Source organism: Puma concolor, chromosome E2, assembly GCF_028749965.1.
Source record: "Puma concolor isolate L17-30 chromosome E2, mPumCon1.1.hap2, whole genome shotgun sequence".
Lineage (NCBI taxonomy): Eukaryota > Metazoa > Chordata > Mammalia > Carnivora > Felidae > Puma > Puma concolor.
This window is the reverse complement of record NC_141681.1, coordinates 42,870,269-42,885,223: the sequence shown is the minus strand read 5'-3', so window position 1 is coordinate 42,885,223 and position 14,955 is coordinate 42,870,269. Positions and strand designations below refer to the sequence as shown.

General features: G+C 61.9%; 1 protein-coding gene across 2 annotated transcripts; it reads right to left on the bottom strand.

Moving 5' to 3' along the window:
* Positions 1–503: 503 nt before the first annotated feature.
* On the bottom strand, positions 504–12,769 carry LRP3 (LDL receptor related protein 3). Of its 2 annotated transcripts, none has more exons than XM_086689593.1 (7): positions 12,074–12,769; positions 10,123–10,170; positions 4,799–4,937; positions 3,251–3,465; positions 1,746–2,862; positions 1,396–1,528; positions 504–1,173 (listed from the first exon to the last, which is right to left on the bottom strand). In XM_086689593.1, the coding sequence occupies exons 1-7, from the start codon at positions 12,144–12,146 to the stop codon at positions 679–681; spliced, it is 2,220 nt and encodes a 739-aa protein (XP_086545719.1). In that variant the 5' UTR covers positions 12,147–12,769; the 3' UTR covers positions 504–678. The 2 variants fall into 2 exon arrangements, with proteins under 2 accessions (XP_086545719.1, XP_086545718.1); XM_086689592.1 differs by having other exon boundaries at positions 504–1,154; positions 12,074–12,759.
* Positions 12,770–14,955: the final 2,186 nt, after the last annotated feature.

The window sequence follows — 14,955 nt, the reverse complement described above, 5'->3', positions numbered from 1 at the left end:
CCTGCCCTCATGCCCAGGAGATTAACCCCTCAGCCAGAGGGCAAAGGGCATCTGCCTGGCCGGGCCTGTACTGACACCACAGGCATGAGGCTGGGGCCAGCAGCCTCCTAGCCTGCTCCTCTAGGGATGGCTGGGAGGATGGGGAGGGCTGAGCACTGACAGAGGGCCCCGCCATGGACTAGGTCTGTGGCACCCATAACCCTGCTCAGTCCAGCACAGCTCTGGCACCCTAGAGGGTGAATGAAGCAAGAAGCCACAGAGAACACTCCAGAGAGCCCTGCCCTAACTCTCCTGCTTCTTCAGAAATGGATTCCCAGAATGGAGAAAGAGGTAGAGTGAGACCCCAGGGTGCCTGCAGAGGGGCTCCTCACTCCACCCCGCTCCTCACTCAAACCCCCACAGCCCTGGCCCGCTGTGTCCACCAGGGCTGGGGGTGCCGATGCAGCAGGCTAGCTGGGCCTCTGGGTGGCTTCTCTGCAACAAAGAAGGACGCGGAGGCAGGGTAGAAACGACTGTGTATTCCCTGGTTACAAAGCGGGGCTGTGGCGGTCACCAGCATGTCCAGCAGGTCAGCAGACCAGCAGGGCCTCATCGTCACTGGCCTCCAACGTTGGGGAGCAGGGTGGTGGGGGACTCCTGCAGACACCCAATGGCTCTGGTGGGTGGGGGCCCAGGGTGCTACTGGCAGTGGGAGCCAGGGGGTGAGGGTCCTGGGCTGAGCAGGGCTCCCGAGGCGCTTCGGCAGGGGCCAGACTGTCCACCAAAGAGTCCCTGCAGGCCTTTCTGTCCTTGTCCCCCAGCCTGCACTCTGGGTCCCGCAGGCCGGAGGGGGGAGGCACAGCAGATCCCGCCTCTGATGCATGGCCTGGGACACTGGGGGGCCCATCCCCAGCCCCTACAGGGCTGCCTGTGTCCGTGAGGGGTGCTGGGGGATCTGGGGTGGTCCCCGGTGCAGGCTGGAGGAGCCCGTCCCCCAGCACCGTCTGTGAGGTGCGCGCAGCGGTCAGCAGTGGGATCTGTCCCCGCGGTGCCCGCGGCCGGTGAAAGAGCCGGTTCCAGAGGCGGCCGAGGCGGCGGCGGGAGGGCCCTCGGCGGGAGGCGTGCCTGCGCATCTGTCTCCGCATGGCTGTGCGAAGGTTCTGTAGCACCGAGGCCTGGAGGGTGGGGCGGTGGCTGAGAGGGCAGAGGTCAGCACGACCCCAAGAGACCAACTCGTTCTCCCCAACGTGGCCGTGGTGGCCCCCCACATCACCCTGCCCCAGCCTCACCTTCCGCCTCCCTCGACCCCTGGGCCATGCACTGTCCGACCTGGCCCCTAAGTCTCCCGGTCTGGGCGTTCTCTGAGGTCCAAGCAGGAGCCCCGCCCGGGGCGGGATCTCACCCTCTGGCGCTCACCTGGGACGCACTGTAGACGGGAAAGTCCTCCACGGGCGGAATGAGGCCCTGCGCGATGAGCTGCCCATAGGACGGGGGTGCCTCCCGCCGCACAAACTCAGCCTCCAGGCGCGTCATCTGGGTCTCGAAGGCCCTGAAAATCGCGGGCAGGAGGGCAGCATGGCGGGGCTGGCCAGGACCACACTCTCCCTCCGACATACACCGGGCCCCCAGCCCTCCACTCTGACCTCCCAGGACGCACAGGAGAAGTCCACCAGCCGGAGGCCTGAGACTGGGGACGCAGCCCTCGCGGCGGAGCGCGGCGCAGGGAGCCCCGCCCCTTCCCACTGCGGCGGCGCGGCCCCGCCCACCTGTACTCCTGCGTGCGCAGCGAGTAGAGCTTGAAGGCGCAGCCCAGGGCGATGACCAGCAGCAGGCCGCACACCAGGCTGCCGATGAGGGCGGCGGTGATGACCTTCCGCGGCACCGCCGCCAGACAGCCGTGCTCGTCGCTGCCGTCCTGGCAGTCCTCCTGGCCGTCACAGCGCCACGTCTCGAAGATGCACAGGTTGGTGCCGCAGTGGAAGGTGCCGGGCTGGCAGGAGAAGCAGTTCTTCTCGTCGGCGCCGTCGGGGCAGCTCTTCTGGTTGTTGCAGCGGTCGGCGGGCGCGTAGCACAGGCCGCTGCCGCCCTCGCAGGGGTACTGGTCGGGCGGGCAGGCGGGGCAGCCCTGCTCGTCGCGGCCGCTGGCACAGTGCCACCAGCCGTCGCAGCGCTGCGGCTCCGAGAAGCAGCCCTGCTCGCCCGCGTCCCCCGCGGCCCCCTCGCTGCTGCTCCCACATGGCTGCTCCCACGGGAGGCAGTAGCCCTTCACCTGATAGGTGGCGTTGAAGCCGTGGCCGGCGCTGCGGGCGCGGGCGTGGTAGGCCACTGTGAGGCGGCCCTGGGCGGCCTCCAGGCTCACGGGCCGGTGGTTGCTGCGGTAGGACAGCGTCTGCAGCAGGCGGTCCCCGCGCTCGCCCAGGCCCTCGTACACCTGCACGTAGTCGTCGTAGCCCAGCCGCAGCTCCAGCTGCAGCAGCACGCGCCGCGGGTCCTGCGTGTCCACCAGCCACGTGCAGTGAAGGTCCGAGGGCCCACGGGCTGCGCCAAACAGGTCCGGGGAGGCGAAGGAGCCGTAGAAGCTGCCCAGCCGCCGGCCACACGCCAGGTCGGGGCAGCCGGCCTCGTCGGAGCCGTCCCCGCAGTCCTGGGTGCCATCGCAGCGCCTCTCGGCGGGCAGGCAGCGCGTGGAGCGCGCCCCGCTGCAGGGGAAGGTGCCCCCCGGGCACAGGCTGCCGGGTGGCTCAGAGGCAGGCGCCGAGCAGTTGCCCTCGTCAGAGCCGTCGCCACACTCGTCCACAGTGTTGCATTGCCACGGCCCGGGCAGGCACTTGCCGTTATCACAGCGGAACTCGTCTGCCTGGCAGGACGCCTGGCCCAGCTTCCCTGTGGGGTGAAGAGCATGGGGGAAGGGGGCAGTCAGGGGAGAGCAGAGCCTCCCTCCAGCGTGGGACCGGGCGCCAGGAGCAGGTAGGGTGGTTCCCCTGTCCCGGGGTGGCAGGGCCTCTCCATGGCCACCCGAGGTGCAGAGACCCCTCAAATGCCAGAGTGGGCTCATCCCTGACTTGACCGAAGGGTGAAGGGTGAGCCACTCACTCTAACCAAGTCTATGAAGTGGGGTCAGGGAGCTCGAGGGGCTGACCAGTCCCAGTCCCCCGACTGACTGGGCTGCTGGGGAAGACCCTGCAGGGAGCGGGCCAAGAGAGGGTACTGCCTGGGCCCTTGGAGCCCTTGGGCTCTGTGGTGCCCTGCCCCACCGTGCCGCCAGCATCACCTCGGATGTACGAGAGACGGAAGCCCTGGGCTTGGCCGGAGCTGGAGGCGTCAGAGTGGAAGAAGATCCAGACGTGGTCCCGGGCAGAGATGAAGGCAGGCGGGATGGCAGAGCCACAGAGCCGGAAGGCCTCCTGGCGGGGCGGGGCTGCTGGGCCCAGCATGAGCCAGTCCAGGGAGCACTGGTGGGACTCCTCCACGTCAAAGTTGCGGAAGCTGCCGGGGCAGAGAGGAAGGAGGACCATGGGTGTGGGCGGGCAGGCAGGGAGCCCACACACGTGAGCTTACGGCAAGGGTGGCCAGCCACACTGGTCCCTCTACTCCTTCATGCTGGGCCTCTTAGTGGGACCCCAGCCACCATCCAGGGGCCTGAGGGCAGCTGCATGAAGAATCAGAACAACCGTGGACATCCCCATTGAGGCTCTGGGAGGGCCTCACCTTTCTGCCCTCCATCAGCACACACAGTGCCCACCCCAAAGCCAAAGTGGAGGGGGAGTCAGTTCCTTCCCCTGACACTGTCTCTTCAAGGGCAAGACCCAAGAGTCCAGATCCCTCCCACACTGGGTCTGCTGGGACAGACCTAGCACAAACTCACAGGCTTATCCAGTGAGGGGGCACACGCACACAGGGCTGGCCTAGCCTACATCTGGGTGACAGCTTGTCTCCTGGGGAGAAACGCTGGAGCTGGCCTCCCACCCAGGCTATAGGGCAAGCAGGCCACAGGGCCAGGGAGTACCCTAGAAGTGGCCAGTAAGGGTGGAGTCTTTGAAGAAAGAGTGCCTGAGAGCCACGGCCCTGCGGCCACAGGGAAACTGGCAGGACCACCAGGAGAGACCCCCATCGTGCGCATCACATCCCTGTGCTTTGGAGCTAGGGAGTACCCGGGCCTGCTGGGCTTTGGCATGCAGGAGAGTGACACCCCAGCCAGACACCCCATGGCCACCCCAGGCCAGGGGTTTCAGCCTCGGTTCCACTGTCTAGCCACCTCATCCCAGCACCCTCTGCACATCCCTGCAGCTACAGCACCGGGCTCCTGCCTGGCTCCCTCTCCTGCCGAGACTGCCCCCAGACCCCGGGGGAAAAACCCTGCTCTAGGCTCCATGCCAGCCTGGCCTCAAGCCACCTGCAGGACACTTCTGCCACCTCAGGGACAGCTGGACCACGCCAACCAGTCCCCAGGGCTTCTCTCCCTGGCCGGGCGGAGGTGATTGACAGCCCCCACTCCTCATGAGAGAGGCTCTCGCAGAAGTCCAGCAGGAGAGGCAGCCAGCTGCAGGGACCCACAGAGCCCGGGGCACGCTCACATGCTCACACGTGCCCACACACATGAACTTACACACATATCTGCTCACAGCTGCCCTCTGTACCTGTTCATACATGTGCTCACTCACATGCACGCACTCACACATGCTCTCATACATGCCCTCTACACCTGTTCATACATGCACTCACATGCATGTACCGTCACACACCCACACACTCTTTCACATACTCACTCAGCCTATGTAAGGCCCACGGAGTCTCCCTCTGATGCCCTAGGTCCCCTTACCTGATGGTGATCATATCCCCACGGTCACCCTGGATGTACCAGCTGCAGTTGGTGCCCGGCGGGTAGTTGAGGGGCCAGGCTGGGCTGTAGATGACACCGCGCCGTTCCGTGTGCTGTTCCAGCTTTCCGCTGCAGGCAGCTGTCGGGAGAAGAGGCTGAGAAGTGCTGGCCTCCCGTTTGGGTGGGAGGTGAGGTGGGAGGCCCACTTGATCCCCCCCATGGCTTGAGCACAGGCCTGCCCCAGGGTGGGATCAAGTCAGATGAGGGTAGCCATGGCCAGGGCAAGGCCAACCTCAAGACTTCATTGGAATTCCGTGTGGAGGGCCAAGGACGCACAAGGACTCGGGGCAGCCTCAGCTCCCAACCCTGCCCCGTGCACCAGAGTGTAGGTCTCATTCCCCACTCCCAGCAGGGCCGCGAATGAACCCACCGGCAGTCCCCTTGGCACCTCCAGGGTGCAGCCTGCGTGGACAGTCCTGCTGTGGTTCCCTGCCTGCCCTCCCTGGTGTAGGTATAAATACAGGCCTCAGCCCTGGGAAGGGAGGGGCTTTGCTCACCCAGCACATATTTACTGAGTAGCTACTAAGTGCCCGGCACAAGTACTAGGTGTGCTGAGTAAGACAGTCAAAAGCCCTGCCCCATGGAGGCTGCCGGGAGAGCAGACATGCTGATCTCTGGGTGGAGTAAAGATCATAACACAGGCCTGCAGGGAGGCCAGTGTCCAGATGTGGCTGGAAACACAGGCTGAGTCCGCTCACACCTTGTGTGGCACTGGGGTTTCATCCTAAGCATAAGTGGGAAGCCACTGGAGGTAGATGTCATAACCAGACAAGGAGACAGGCTCAGAGAGGATAAGTGACCTTCCCGTGGCCACACAGCAGTAGGTGGCAGAGTCAGACTCGACCCTGGTCCTCTGGTAGGATCGGCCTCTCACTGCCATCCGCGAACCCACGCACCAGGGACAAGTGCGGGTTATCATTCCAGCCAGAATGGTGAAGCAGTGTCACCACGCCCAGCCCTGCCAGCCTCACTTCACCCTCTTCATTATCCATGCCTCTGCTTCCAGCTGAGCCCGCCTAGCCTGAAGACTGCAGAGCTGACCCCGGTGTCAGGCAAGGTCCCTGCACTTGGCCACACCCACCCCTCCCAGCCCCTGCAGCCCTCCACCACACCACCTCATCTGATCCTCACAAAAACCTGTGGCAAAGGCAGGGCCCATTATACAGATGGAGAAACTGAGGTCAGTAACACCACCTCCTCACTCTCCCACTGCCTGGCGCCTTCCACTGTCGCCCTAGAAACCAGGGTCTCTCTGCTGGCTCTTAACAAGACTCTTTGGGACCCCAAACTGCACGGCTGCAGAAAGGAGAGTGGAAGTCTCCAGCCGCCTCCCGTGCTCATAGGACTGTGACCTGGAGGTCCAGGTCATCTGATACTCTGACTAACAGGGAAGTGGAAACCCCCACAGACAGCTCACAAAAGCCTCAAAGGACTAGAAGAGAAACACCACACTTAACCCTAAAACACAGCTGGGCACCCTTGGGCTGCCGTCAGAGCCCCAATAGTCCCTGGTCACCAAGGCACCAGCCAGGCCTCTCTGCTTGGCACTCACCTGTGGCCCGGAAGGCCAGCCTTCCTGACCCTCAGATTTCTTACCTATTAAGCAGGAGCATTATTGCACCTGCTTAATAGGTAGATTAATAGGTAGAGCACCCAGGAGGGGAAGGACAAGGGCCCCTTCCCTCTGACAGATGAGCTCCCCCCCCCCCCGAGACCCTGGGTGCTGACCAGGGGGCCTGGGAGGTGTGAGGCTATGAAACCAGAAGAAGCTTCTCCTCCTGGATGGTGCTGGACAAGAGATTCACAGGCAGGGAGAGCCTAGTATGGCTGGCTCAAATCTCTAAAGCCATGATTAACGAGAAGTCAGGAGACTCCGTCAGCCAGGGTGGGAACCACCCTTTGTTGCCTTGACCCTCAGCCCCTGGGACAGGGCCTGGAGCAAAGCAGGGCCTAGTCTGTACCTACCCTGGCCAGGAGGCCTTCCTCAGCGACAAAACACTCAGGCCAGGGTCCTCACCCACAGTGGTTGCAGAAAGCCAGGCCCGTGCATCTTCTACAGGCATCACCTGCCTCAGCCAGAATCTTCCTCTAGACCTACGTCTATCCTCCTTTCCAGAGGCAGGCAGCCTGTCTCTGGAACCACCAGGCAAGTCAGGAGCAGATGACTAGACAGCAGCCAGCCCAGCCGTACCTCTCAACAAAGCCCCTGACAGCATGTCCCCCACACAGCCTTACCCCTGAGCACTCCCCAAGGCTGCCCAGAAATTCCCACCTAGGCGGCAGCGAAAGCACTCAGTTTGCTCTTCTCCAAAGTGGGGGCACAGAGCTCATGTCCTCTGCAGCCATCAGCCTGGCCCACTCACAGTGACCGTGGAGCAAGAGAGAGGGAGCTGCGAGCTCTGGTCAGGGCCTCCTGACTGGACGCTGCTTGGCCATGAGCCTGGAGGCTGCCACCAGCTCAGACAACCAACTCCAGGCCTCTGCATGACGGCAGCCTCACTCCCACCCCAACAAGCCACCCTGGGACCCGGGCACAGGTGGGGGAAAGGCCTCACAAATCCAGTTCCAGGGCCCACATTGCCAGGCACTCCATTCCACCCTAGGCCTCACCTTGTCCATCAGTAAAATGGAGCCCATGGGTGCTGCTTGTCTCAGAGGTAGTCGGGAAATTCTAGGAAAGTGGCAGCCTCTAGGCAGATATTCATGTGATGGGGTGAGTGGGGGTACGCCCTGCGTGGGTGAGGATCCCACAGAGTGTGTGATGATGGGTAGGTAGTGACAGGTGCTAGGAGGACCGTACGTTTGCAGGATAGAGGGTGTGCGGTGTCGGGGCAGAGAAGCCTGTCTGAGCTTTAAATGGAGGTGACCCGTGTTCACTCCGGCAGAAGACCGCTCAGCCCTCAGGACTGGGTGGCCCTGCTCAGGGGGGCAAGGGATGAATGAGCACTTCCAGACCAGCGAGCGTCCTTCTTTCCCGGTCCAAAGAGTCGTGAAATGCTCTTGAGGAAGCATGAGCAAGGCCCGATAGAGCACAATTTGCGGATCTGGTTTCCAGAGGCAATCAATACTCCAGACAACCTGCCTGCTCTAACTGCACAGCAGAGAGCTGGGGGCCCCACCCCGGTGCTCGGGGAAGCTGCCAGGGGAGTGGAAGGCAGCCCGGACACGCTGTCCAGGTCAGGAAGCTGGCGCCACGGCAGCCACACGGCCTAGCCCAGAGTCCGGGGTGCGGGAGGTGACGACCTGCGGCAGGACAGGGTCTGAGAGGCCAACACCCGTGAGGTTTCCAGGCAGTCCAGCTGGGCCCTCAGGGGTGTCTGGGTGGTCACCTCAGGCAGCCAGAAGCTGCTCTCCAATGCTCTTAGCAATGCTAGCGGGACAGAGCTAGACTCCAGGAGAGCTAGGGCCCCAGACTGCCACCTGTGGCCACCTAGGCCACCACGCAGTCAGGCTCCCAGGGCGCCACGCATAGGCGCCCTGATGCGAACCGCAGCCCCTGAAACTGGGGAATGAGGGCCTGCTGAGAACAATGTGGACCCTGGCTAAAAACAACCAAATGTGCAGACCTGGATGGCTGTCTTTGTCTCCCTGGCACTACGAGGGAACCTTGTCCCTATAGCAACACTGTTCTAAACCTGGGGCACGGGCATGTGGCAGATGTGTTTGAGGTCACATGCCCACCCACCATAGTAGCAGAAGGCCTCACCTGGGGCTCACAATCTGTAAGACCCGGCCCCCCTCCCCCCCTCCCTCCCACTCTCTACCGTGGTCATAGACCCCTGACCCCAGCAGGGCCAGTCAGCCTCCTCTGGAAAATTGGGATGGGGAGACTGGGCAGTTAGCGGTGAGGGCCAGGACACCAGGCAGCACTGGGGCTGGCTCGGTGCTGAGTAAGGCAGGGCCCCGGGCCAGCTGTGTCAGCAGAGGAGGCCAGACAGCAGGGAGCAGGAGATGATGTGCAGGGGGAACCAGGAGGGAGCCTGAGGAGCCACATCTGAGAGTTGGGCCTCTGAAAGCAGCCTCTGTGGGCCCTGGGCCTCCCCATCCCAGTGACCCTGGCCAGCAGAGATCCCTCTCCCTGAGCCAGCCTCAGTGGCTTTCTGCTACGAGGCACTGAGCAGAACAAGAAGTCCCAGGTGCCTCCAAACCACTATGCAGCCCTGCAGACAGCAAATGAGTCACCGACCCCCCACGTTGGAGACCATACATTCTCCCCTGCTCCCTAAGGCCCTCCTCAGATGCCCCCTGGTGGCCCCAGGGCCCTGAGGGCCTGGGCTTCCCCGCAGCAGCCCCCTCAGCAAAGAGCAAACACCCTGATGGCCTCAGTCTCCCCTCCTGCTCCTGACAGTCTTTGCTGGCCCTGGCATTGGGCCAGAGCACAAAGATGGCCTGTGGATGGCTGGACCCACTCGGACAGGAGGAGGCAGGGAGGAGCAGTTCTGACCGTGTGTCTTAGGTTCGGTAGGTCTACTTGGCAACCACCGATCCCAGGGCCAAAACATCAGCCAAAGTGTTCATCTCTCTCCTGCACACCAGCTGGCCTGAAGCTGGTCTTGCCCAGACAGACCAGCTGAACCCAGGCTGAGCCACCTACTTTTCTAACTCACAACCAAGTCAGTATTTTCCCTGCTCTGGGTGATCCTGGCACCAGGCACCCGGCAACTGGACCCCACCCCTGTAGCCTCAAGCCTGCCAGAGTCATTCAAACTAGCCCATTCTGAGCTGTTTCCCCTTCCCTGCCTTGACTTCCCCCCTCTCAAGACACATAGGTAACAAATTTGTCAATGGCATTGGCCTCTCTGTGCCATCACCCATTCATACCTTTATAAATTCAATCCCAGGTATAATTTTAAAACAGGCAAGCATCTCATGGTGCCTTGTGGCCTCAGGGAACCCCACAGTCTACAGGAAGCACAATCTGTCGATTCTACTGGACCTGTGACAGTTTGCTAGTGGCATTAAGCCACCATGTGTCATTGCCATGCTGAGCACCTTGCCTCATTTGCCCATTGACCCTAATAAGCAGGCTCTGAGGTAGATCCTGTTATCGCATCCATTTTAAAAAGAGAAACTGAGACTCAAGGAGGTGTAAGCTTGCCCAGGGCCAAACGGCTCCTTTGTGATGCAGAAAAAATGCCCAAGGACTGAAGCTGAAAGAGGCCAGCTGACCTCAGGGGTGGACAGGCCCTGAAGGCCTGTCCTCAGAGGTCACTAAACCAGAAGGACAGGGAGGAAGGGAAGAAAGAGGGAAGCATCTTACTCACCTAAGGCAGGGACTGCGCTGCTGAGCCGCCCAGTGAGGACGATGTTCACTGTGGGAAATACAGGGAGGAGTCAGTAGGGGGCAGTGGCTCTTGGGGACCCAGACACCTGCACTGAGCCAACAGCAGCCCTTGATGGGCACAGGACAACATGGCCAAACCCCCGGCTGGTTCTCTTCATCTCACAGGGCAAGGCCCAGAGTGCTGCTGCCACAGAGACTTCCACTCCCACCCGGTCCTGCCAGATGGGCAGAGGGGAGGACCACAGAGGGTCTCAGGACCCACCCCCCACTCCCACAGCCAAAGAGAGTGGGGTGCAAGGTTGGCTGCACTCTGGCTGCTCCCCAGGCCTGGGAATTCTAACTCCTGTAGGATGGGGTGTATATCTGTCTCCCCTGTCCAGCTTGGGAATTCATGCCTGGACCACCCTGGTTCAGCCTGGATAAGGGCTCTGCCTGCAAGGGGGCCCCTACCACTTGGAAGGGCTTCCTCACTCTGAGGAGCCTTGCCAGCCACGGGGTCTACCAGCAGTCAGGGCAGGAAGAAGCAGTTCTGATTACCACATTTTATAGGGATGCACAGTTAGCAGGATTCACGGTCCACTCCCTGTGCCATGCTGACCTTGAGAAGAGAGGCAAAGAAATCTGCCACCTACCCCCTCAAGTATCCACCTGCATGGTCTTTGTCCTTTGCTTTCACCTACTGCTTTCCTGCAAGGGGGTTATAGGACCAAGAGGGGAATATGGGCAAACTCAGCTTCCCGGGGTTCAGGATGCCCCCTTCCCCCAACATCAAGGATGCCAAGGGAGGCAGAGAGCATCTCTGCCCAGGTCAGTCCCCAACTGGTGAGGAAGCAGGGGCAGATAGATGCCCCCTCTGAAAACACCCAGGCTCTGCTAGGCAGAGCCCATGCCACATCTGGGCAGGGAGGGCCCCCTGAGGGAAGCCCAGCACCCAGCAGCTCAGAGTCCAGAGAGCACATGGTACTAACAGACTGGGGAGTGGGCGCTTTGGAGGGGTGGGGTCCCAGCCCTTAGCCATTCACACAGCTGAGGCAAGGGGCCTTCCAGAAGACTCAGAGCTCCCTGATTACTGAAGGGCAGAGGAGGGTGCAGCTGAACGCTGACAGGTTTCTTTTTTACTATGTCATTTCAGTAGCTTCAGCAAACCTACAGGGCTTACAGAATCTTCACTAGTGACACCATAGGGTGTCCCCTGATGACCCCAAGCTCAGATAATGGCCTCCCTCCTCCTCATGGTAAATAAAGGAGCCATGTGGGTTGAGGATTTAACTCCTTTCTTTCCCTCTCCCCCACACAGGGCGGTGGAAAGGTGGACAGAAAAACTCCCGGACAGGGCAGGAGTCCCTCCCTGCCCCCCTCAGGTGCCAGGCCTGGACAGGTCCCCGGGTCCTCCCCAGACACACCACTCGGGGCTGAACAGGCCTGCCCCGCTGGGTCTAAGAGACACAAAGGGAAGACAGGAGTCACTCTCCCAGCTGCCTCCCGCCGGCATCCTCAACGCGGCTCCCGCTAGCACCCGCCCCCGCCCCAAGTCCCGGCAGGAAACAGTTCCTTCTTCTGGGGAGTACCGGCCGCAGACCCGCCCGCCTCGCCTTTGTCCGCAGCTCCGGAGGCCCCAGCCCCGGCAGGCCGGGCGGAAAGCCGCTGCCTGCCAACCCCGGCCGCCCGCACCACCCGGGCGCCCCGCGCCCCGGGATCCGCGCTCTGTTCCAAGCCGGGCGGGAGCCGGGGTTCGGCTGCCAGAGTCGCCCCCCACCCAGGCCTGACACCCCAGCAGGCCGGGGATCCAGGGGGCCGTCTGCTCGCGCAGGGCGCGTCCGGGAAGCCCCGGCCAGAGCCCGGGGGAGCGGCGCGGGCCGGGGTCGCCCAGGGCGCGGCGCGGAGCTGCAAGGCGGGGGCGCGGACCCACCCGGCCTGCGCGGCCCACTCACCCAGGCAGACGACGGCGAGCTGTGCCCGGGCGCCCGGCGCCCCCTCCGGCCCCGCGGTCGCCCGCTTCTCCATGCCGGGGCCGGCCGCCCGCGGGCGCCGCCTCCTGCCCCCCCGGCTGCGGCTGCGGCTCCGGCTCCGGCTCGGGCTCGGGCTCCCGCGGCGGCTGCCGGCCGGGTGCGGGCGGCGGCTCCGGCTCCGGCAGCGTCTTTGTGAGGCGGCGGTGCAGGCCCGCAGCGCGCGCGGGGCCACATCGGCCGCGGCGTCACGGGCCCCGCGGGGGCTCAGCGGCGGCCGCCAGGGAGGACCCCCGCCCGCCGCTGCCCCCGCGCCCCCGGCGCCGCGCCGCCGCCGGCCTGTGCCCGGGGGCCCCCGGCGCGCCCATGCCCCGCGGCGCGCAGCCCACCCGGCCCCGGCGCCCCCGGCCCACGCGGCCGGGTGCCGTCGCTGGTGCGTCCGTGGGTCTGTGGGTCCTCGCGGCCGGCCCCTCGCCCGCTCCGAGCCCGGAGGCCGCGCCGCGCCAGCCACGTGACGCGCCCGCCGAGCCGCAGTGGCGCTGGCCGGGCGGGGGAGGCGGCGGGGCGGGCCGGGGGCGCGCGCCCCGCCTCGGTGCTGGACAGCTCCGCGCGGCCGCCCCGGCCAGTCGGCGCCCCCCGCCCTCGAGCCAGGGCCCCGTCGGCTCTGGCCTGGCCCGCTCTTGGGGCCCACGAACTGGTCCCTCCCGGAGCCCGCGGGGCCGCTTGCAGGGGAGGGGAGGGCACCTGAGGGCAGGACCGCGCGAGGTGGCGCAGGGCTAAGGCCCGTCTGCCCGGTGAGGTATCCCTGTTCCTGCCCCTCTGACCTGCCACCTCGTTTGCTATAGCCCACCTGGCCCTGGCATGTCCCTACAATGAATCCTTCCGTGCAGAGCAAGGCGTGGGAAGAGATACTGGGGAACATCTAGCAAGCAGGCCTCTGGAAAACCACCCCTTCCTTCCGGGGACCCCGAGACCACCTAATCAGCCGGTCAAGGCCCTGGGGAATGGAAAGGAGGCTTGCTTCTCAGGCTTGGGGCTGGGAGTGGTGTCAACCAACGGGCTGGTCCCGAAGAGGCAGAACCCCGGGAGAGAAAGGGAGAAGAGTGGAGGAGGCCATTTACGGTCAGGCAGGGTCAGCCACCCTTTCTTGAGACTAATGTGAAATCGGAGGTCCTGACATGGAGGTTTGGTATGGGGCTCCATGCCTGCCCTGAGCTGAGGTTCAGGACCCCTCTTCAATTACCACCACTCCTCCTGATATTCTCCTTTTTTTGGAGAGAAGGTAAAGAGAAACTGATACCGTATTAGTGAAAGTTGGAGACCCACTTTCACTGTGCAGGCCAACTGTGTGTGTGTGTGTGTGTGTGTGTGTGTGTGTGTGTGTGTGTGTGTGTGTGTGTGTTTCTAATTCCTTTGGTGATTTTTCCAAAGCAGACTTCTTGAGAGACAGAGTAAACGATTTAAGAATCAAATAACAAGATAAATGACTCATTTATGGTAAAGAGCACTAGCCTACCATAATTTGGTTTCACGATTTCCCCAGACTGCTGACTTCTCATGTAATGGGCATTTATGCATGGCAAAAATATTCAACAGAATTGGAGAACTGACAAGAAGGGTCCAAAGTTTTGTTTCCACTTGAGGATTGCTTTCTAGATGCATGTTTTCCAAGCCGTGAAAAGAATCCAGGGTTGAGACCAAGGCCATGGGGAGTCCCATTGGAGCCTGAGGCAAAAGGAAAAATGTGAGTCCTTGTATACATTTATCAAAATCTATACATGTATCAAAATATGCTCCCATATTTTAAACTGAGTGGAAAGGTTACTAAAAGCTCTACAATCACAAAACATGACTATATAGCAAGTCCCAAGTTGCCCAAATCTGTCCACACCCCATTATCAACCCTCATAAAGCCACATAGCAGGGGACAGCACAGCTACCTGGGAACTTTGGGCTGGTTGGAAACGGCTTCCATTGCACAAGAGTGCAGGATCACAAAAAACCACCACCTCTCTGCATTTAAACTGTTGATGTTTTGTTCATCATAGATTTTTTTGCATTAAAAAAAATTTTTTTTATTTTAAAGAGAGAGTGGGGGGGGGGGGGAGAAAGGGGCAGAGGGAGAGAGAGAATCCCAAGTAGGCTCCACCCTCAGCACAGAGCCCAACCCGGCGTTTGATCCCATGACCCTGGGGTCATGACCTGAGCCCGAATCAAGAGTCAGTTGTTCAGCCGACTGAGCCACCCAGGCGCCCCTGCGTTTATTTTTTTTTTTGAAAAAAAAAAAACTTTTAAAGACATGGTTTATCTTGATTAATGAATTTTTTGGCACAAAGCTACTCCTTACCCATGTTGAGATCTTAGCCACCTGACACCCCATTTCCAGTTTAGTGCCCTCCAGAGGCTGCACCCGGGGCAGAGGCCTCGCTAGGGTTCCCCAATGTAGCCCTGGCCCAGTCCTCTCCGGGAACCCATCTAAGCACTTCTGAAATGGCTCCTGGCAATCCAGTCTCTGTTGCAGGACTCAACACCCTGGCTCAAAGATCCTGTAACTTGTTGACAGATATCCTGCATCAGCCCCAGCATCAGTTAGTTGTTACCAGGGGCTTTCTGTCTATCACAACCCCAAATCTTCCAACTAATCGAGAATTTAGTGTTGGAAAGATGGTGATGGCAGCAATAGACCCCCCCCCGAGAACTTGCACCCCGGCTGGGGCACATGAGGGAGGCCCCGGATGGAGGGGCGCAGGGGGGGGCTCAGGGTCCTCCTGGTGGGAAGCTGGCCTTCCTAGTCAGGAGGAAGCAAGGCTGCTGTCACTCACGTGTGTTTCATGAGATGTGGACTGTGGGCCACTGAGGCCTTCAGC

Coding starts and splice junctions, on each gene's coding strand:
- LRP3 (XM_086689592.1), bottom strand. CDS start 12,146: ATGGAGAAGCGGGCGACCGCGGGGCCGGAGGGGGCGCCGGGCGCCCGG. Junction 2,863..3,250: donor CCGTCTCTCGTACATCCGAG/GTGATGCTGGCG, acceptor TTCACCCCACAG/GGAAGCTGGGCCAGGCGTCC. Junction 1,155..1,395: donor CCGTCTACAGTGCGTCCCAG/GTGAGCGCCAGA, acceptor CCCACCCTCCAG/GCCTCGGTGCTACAGAACCT.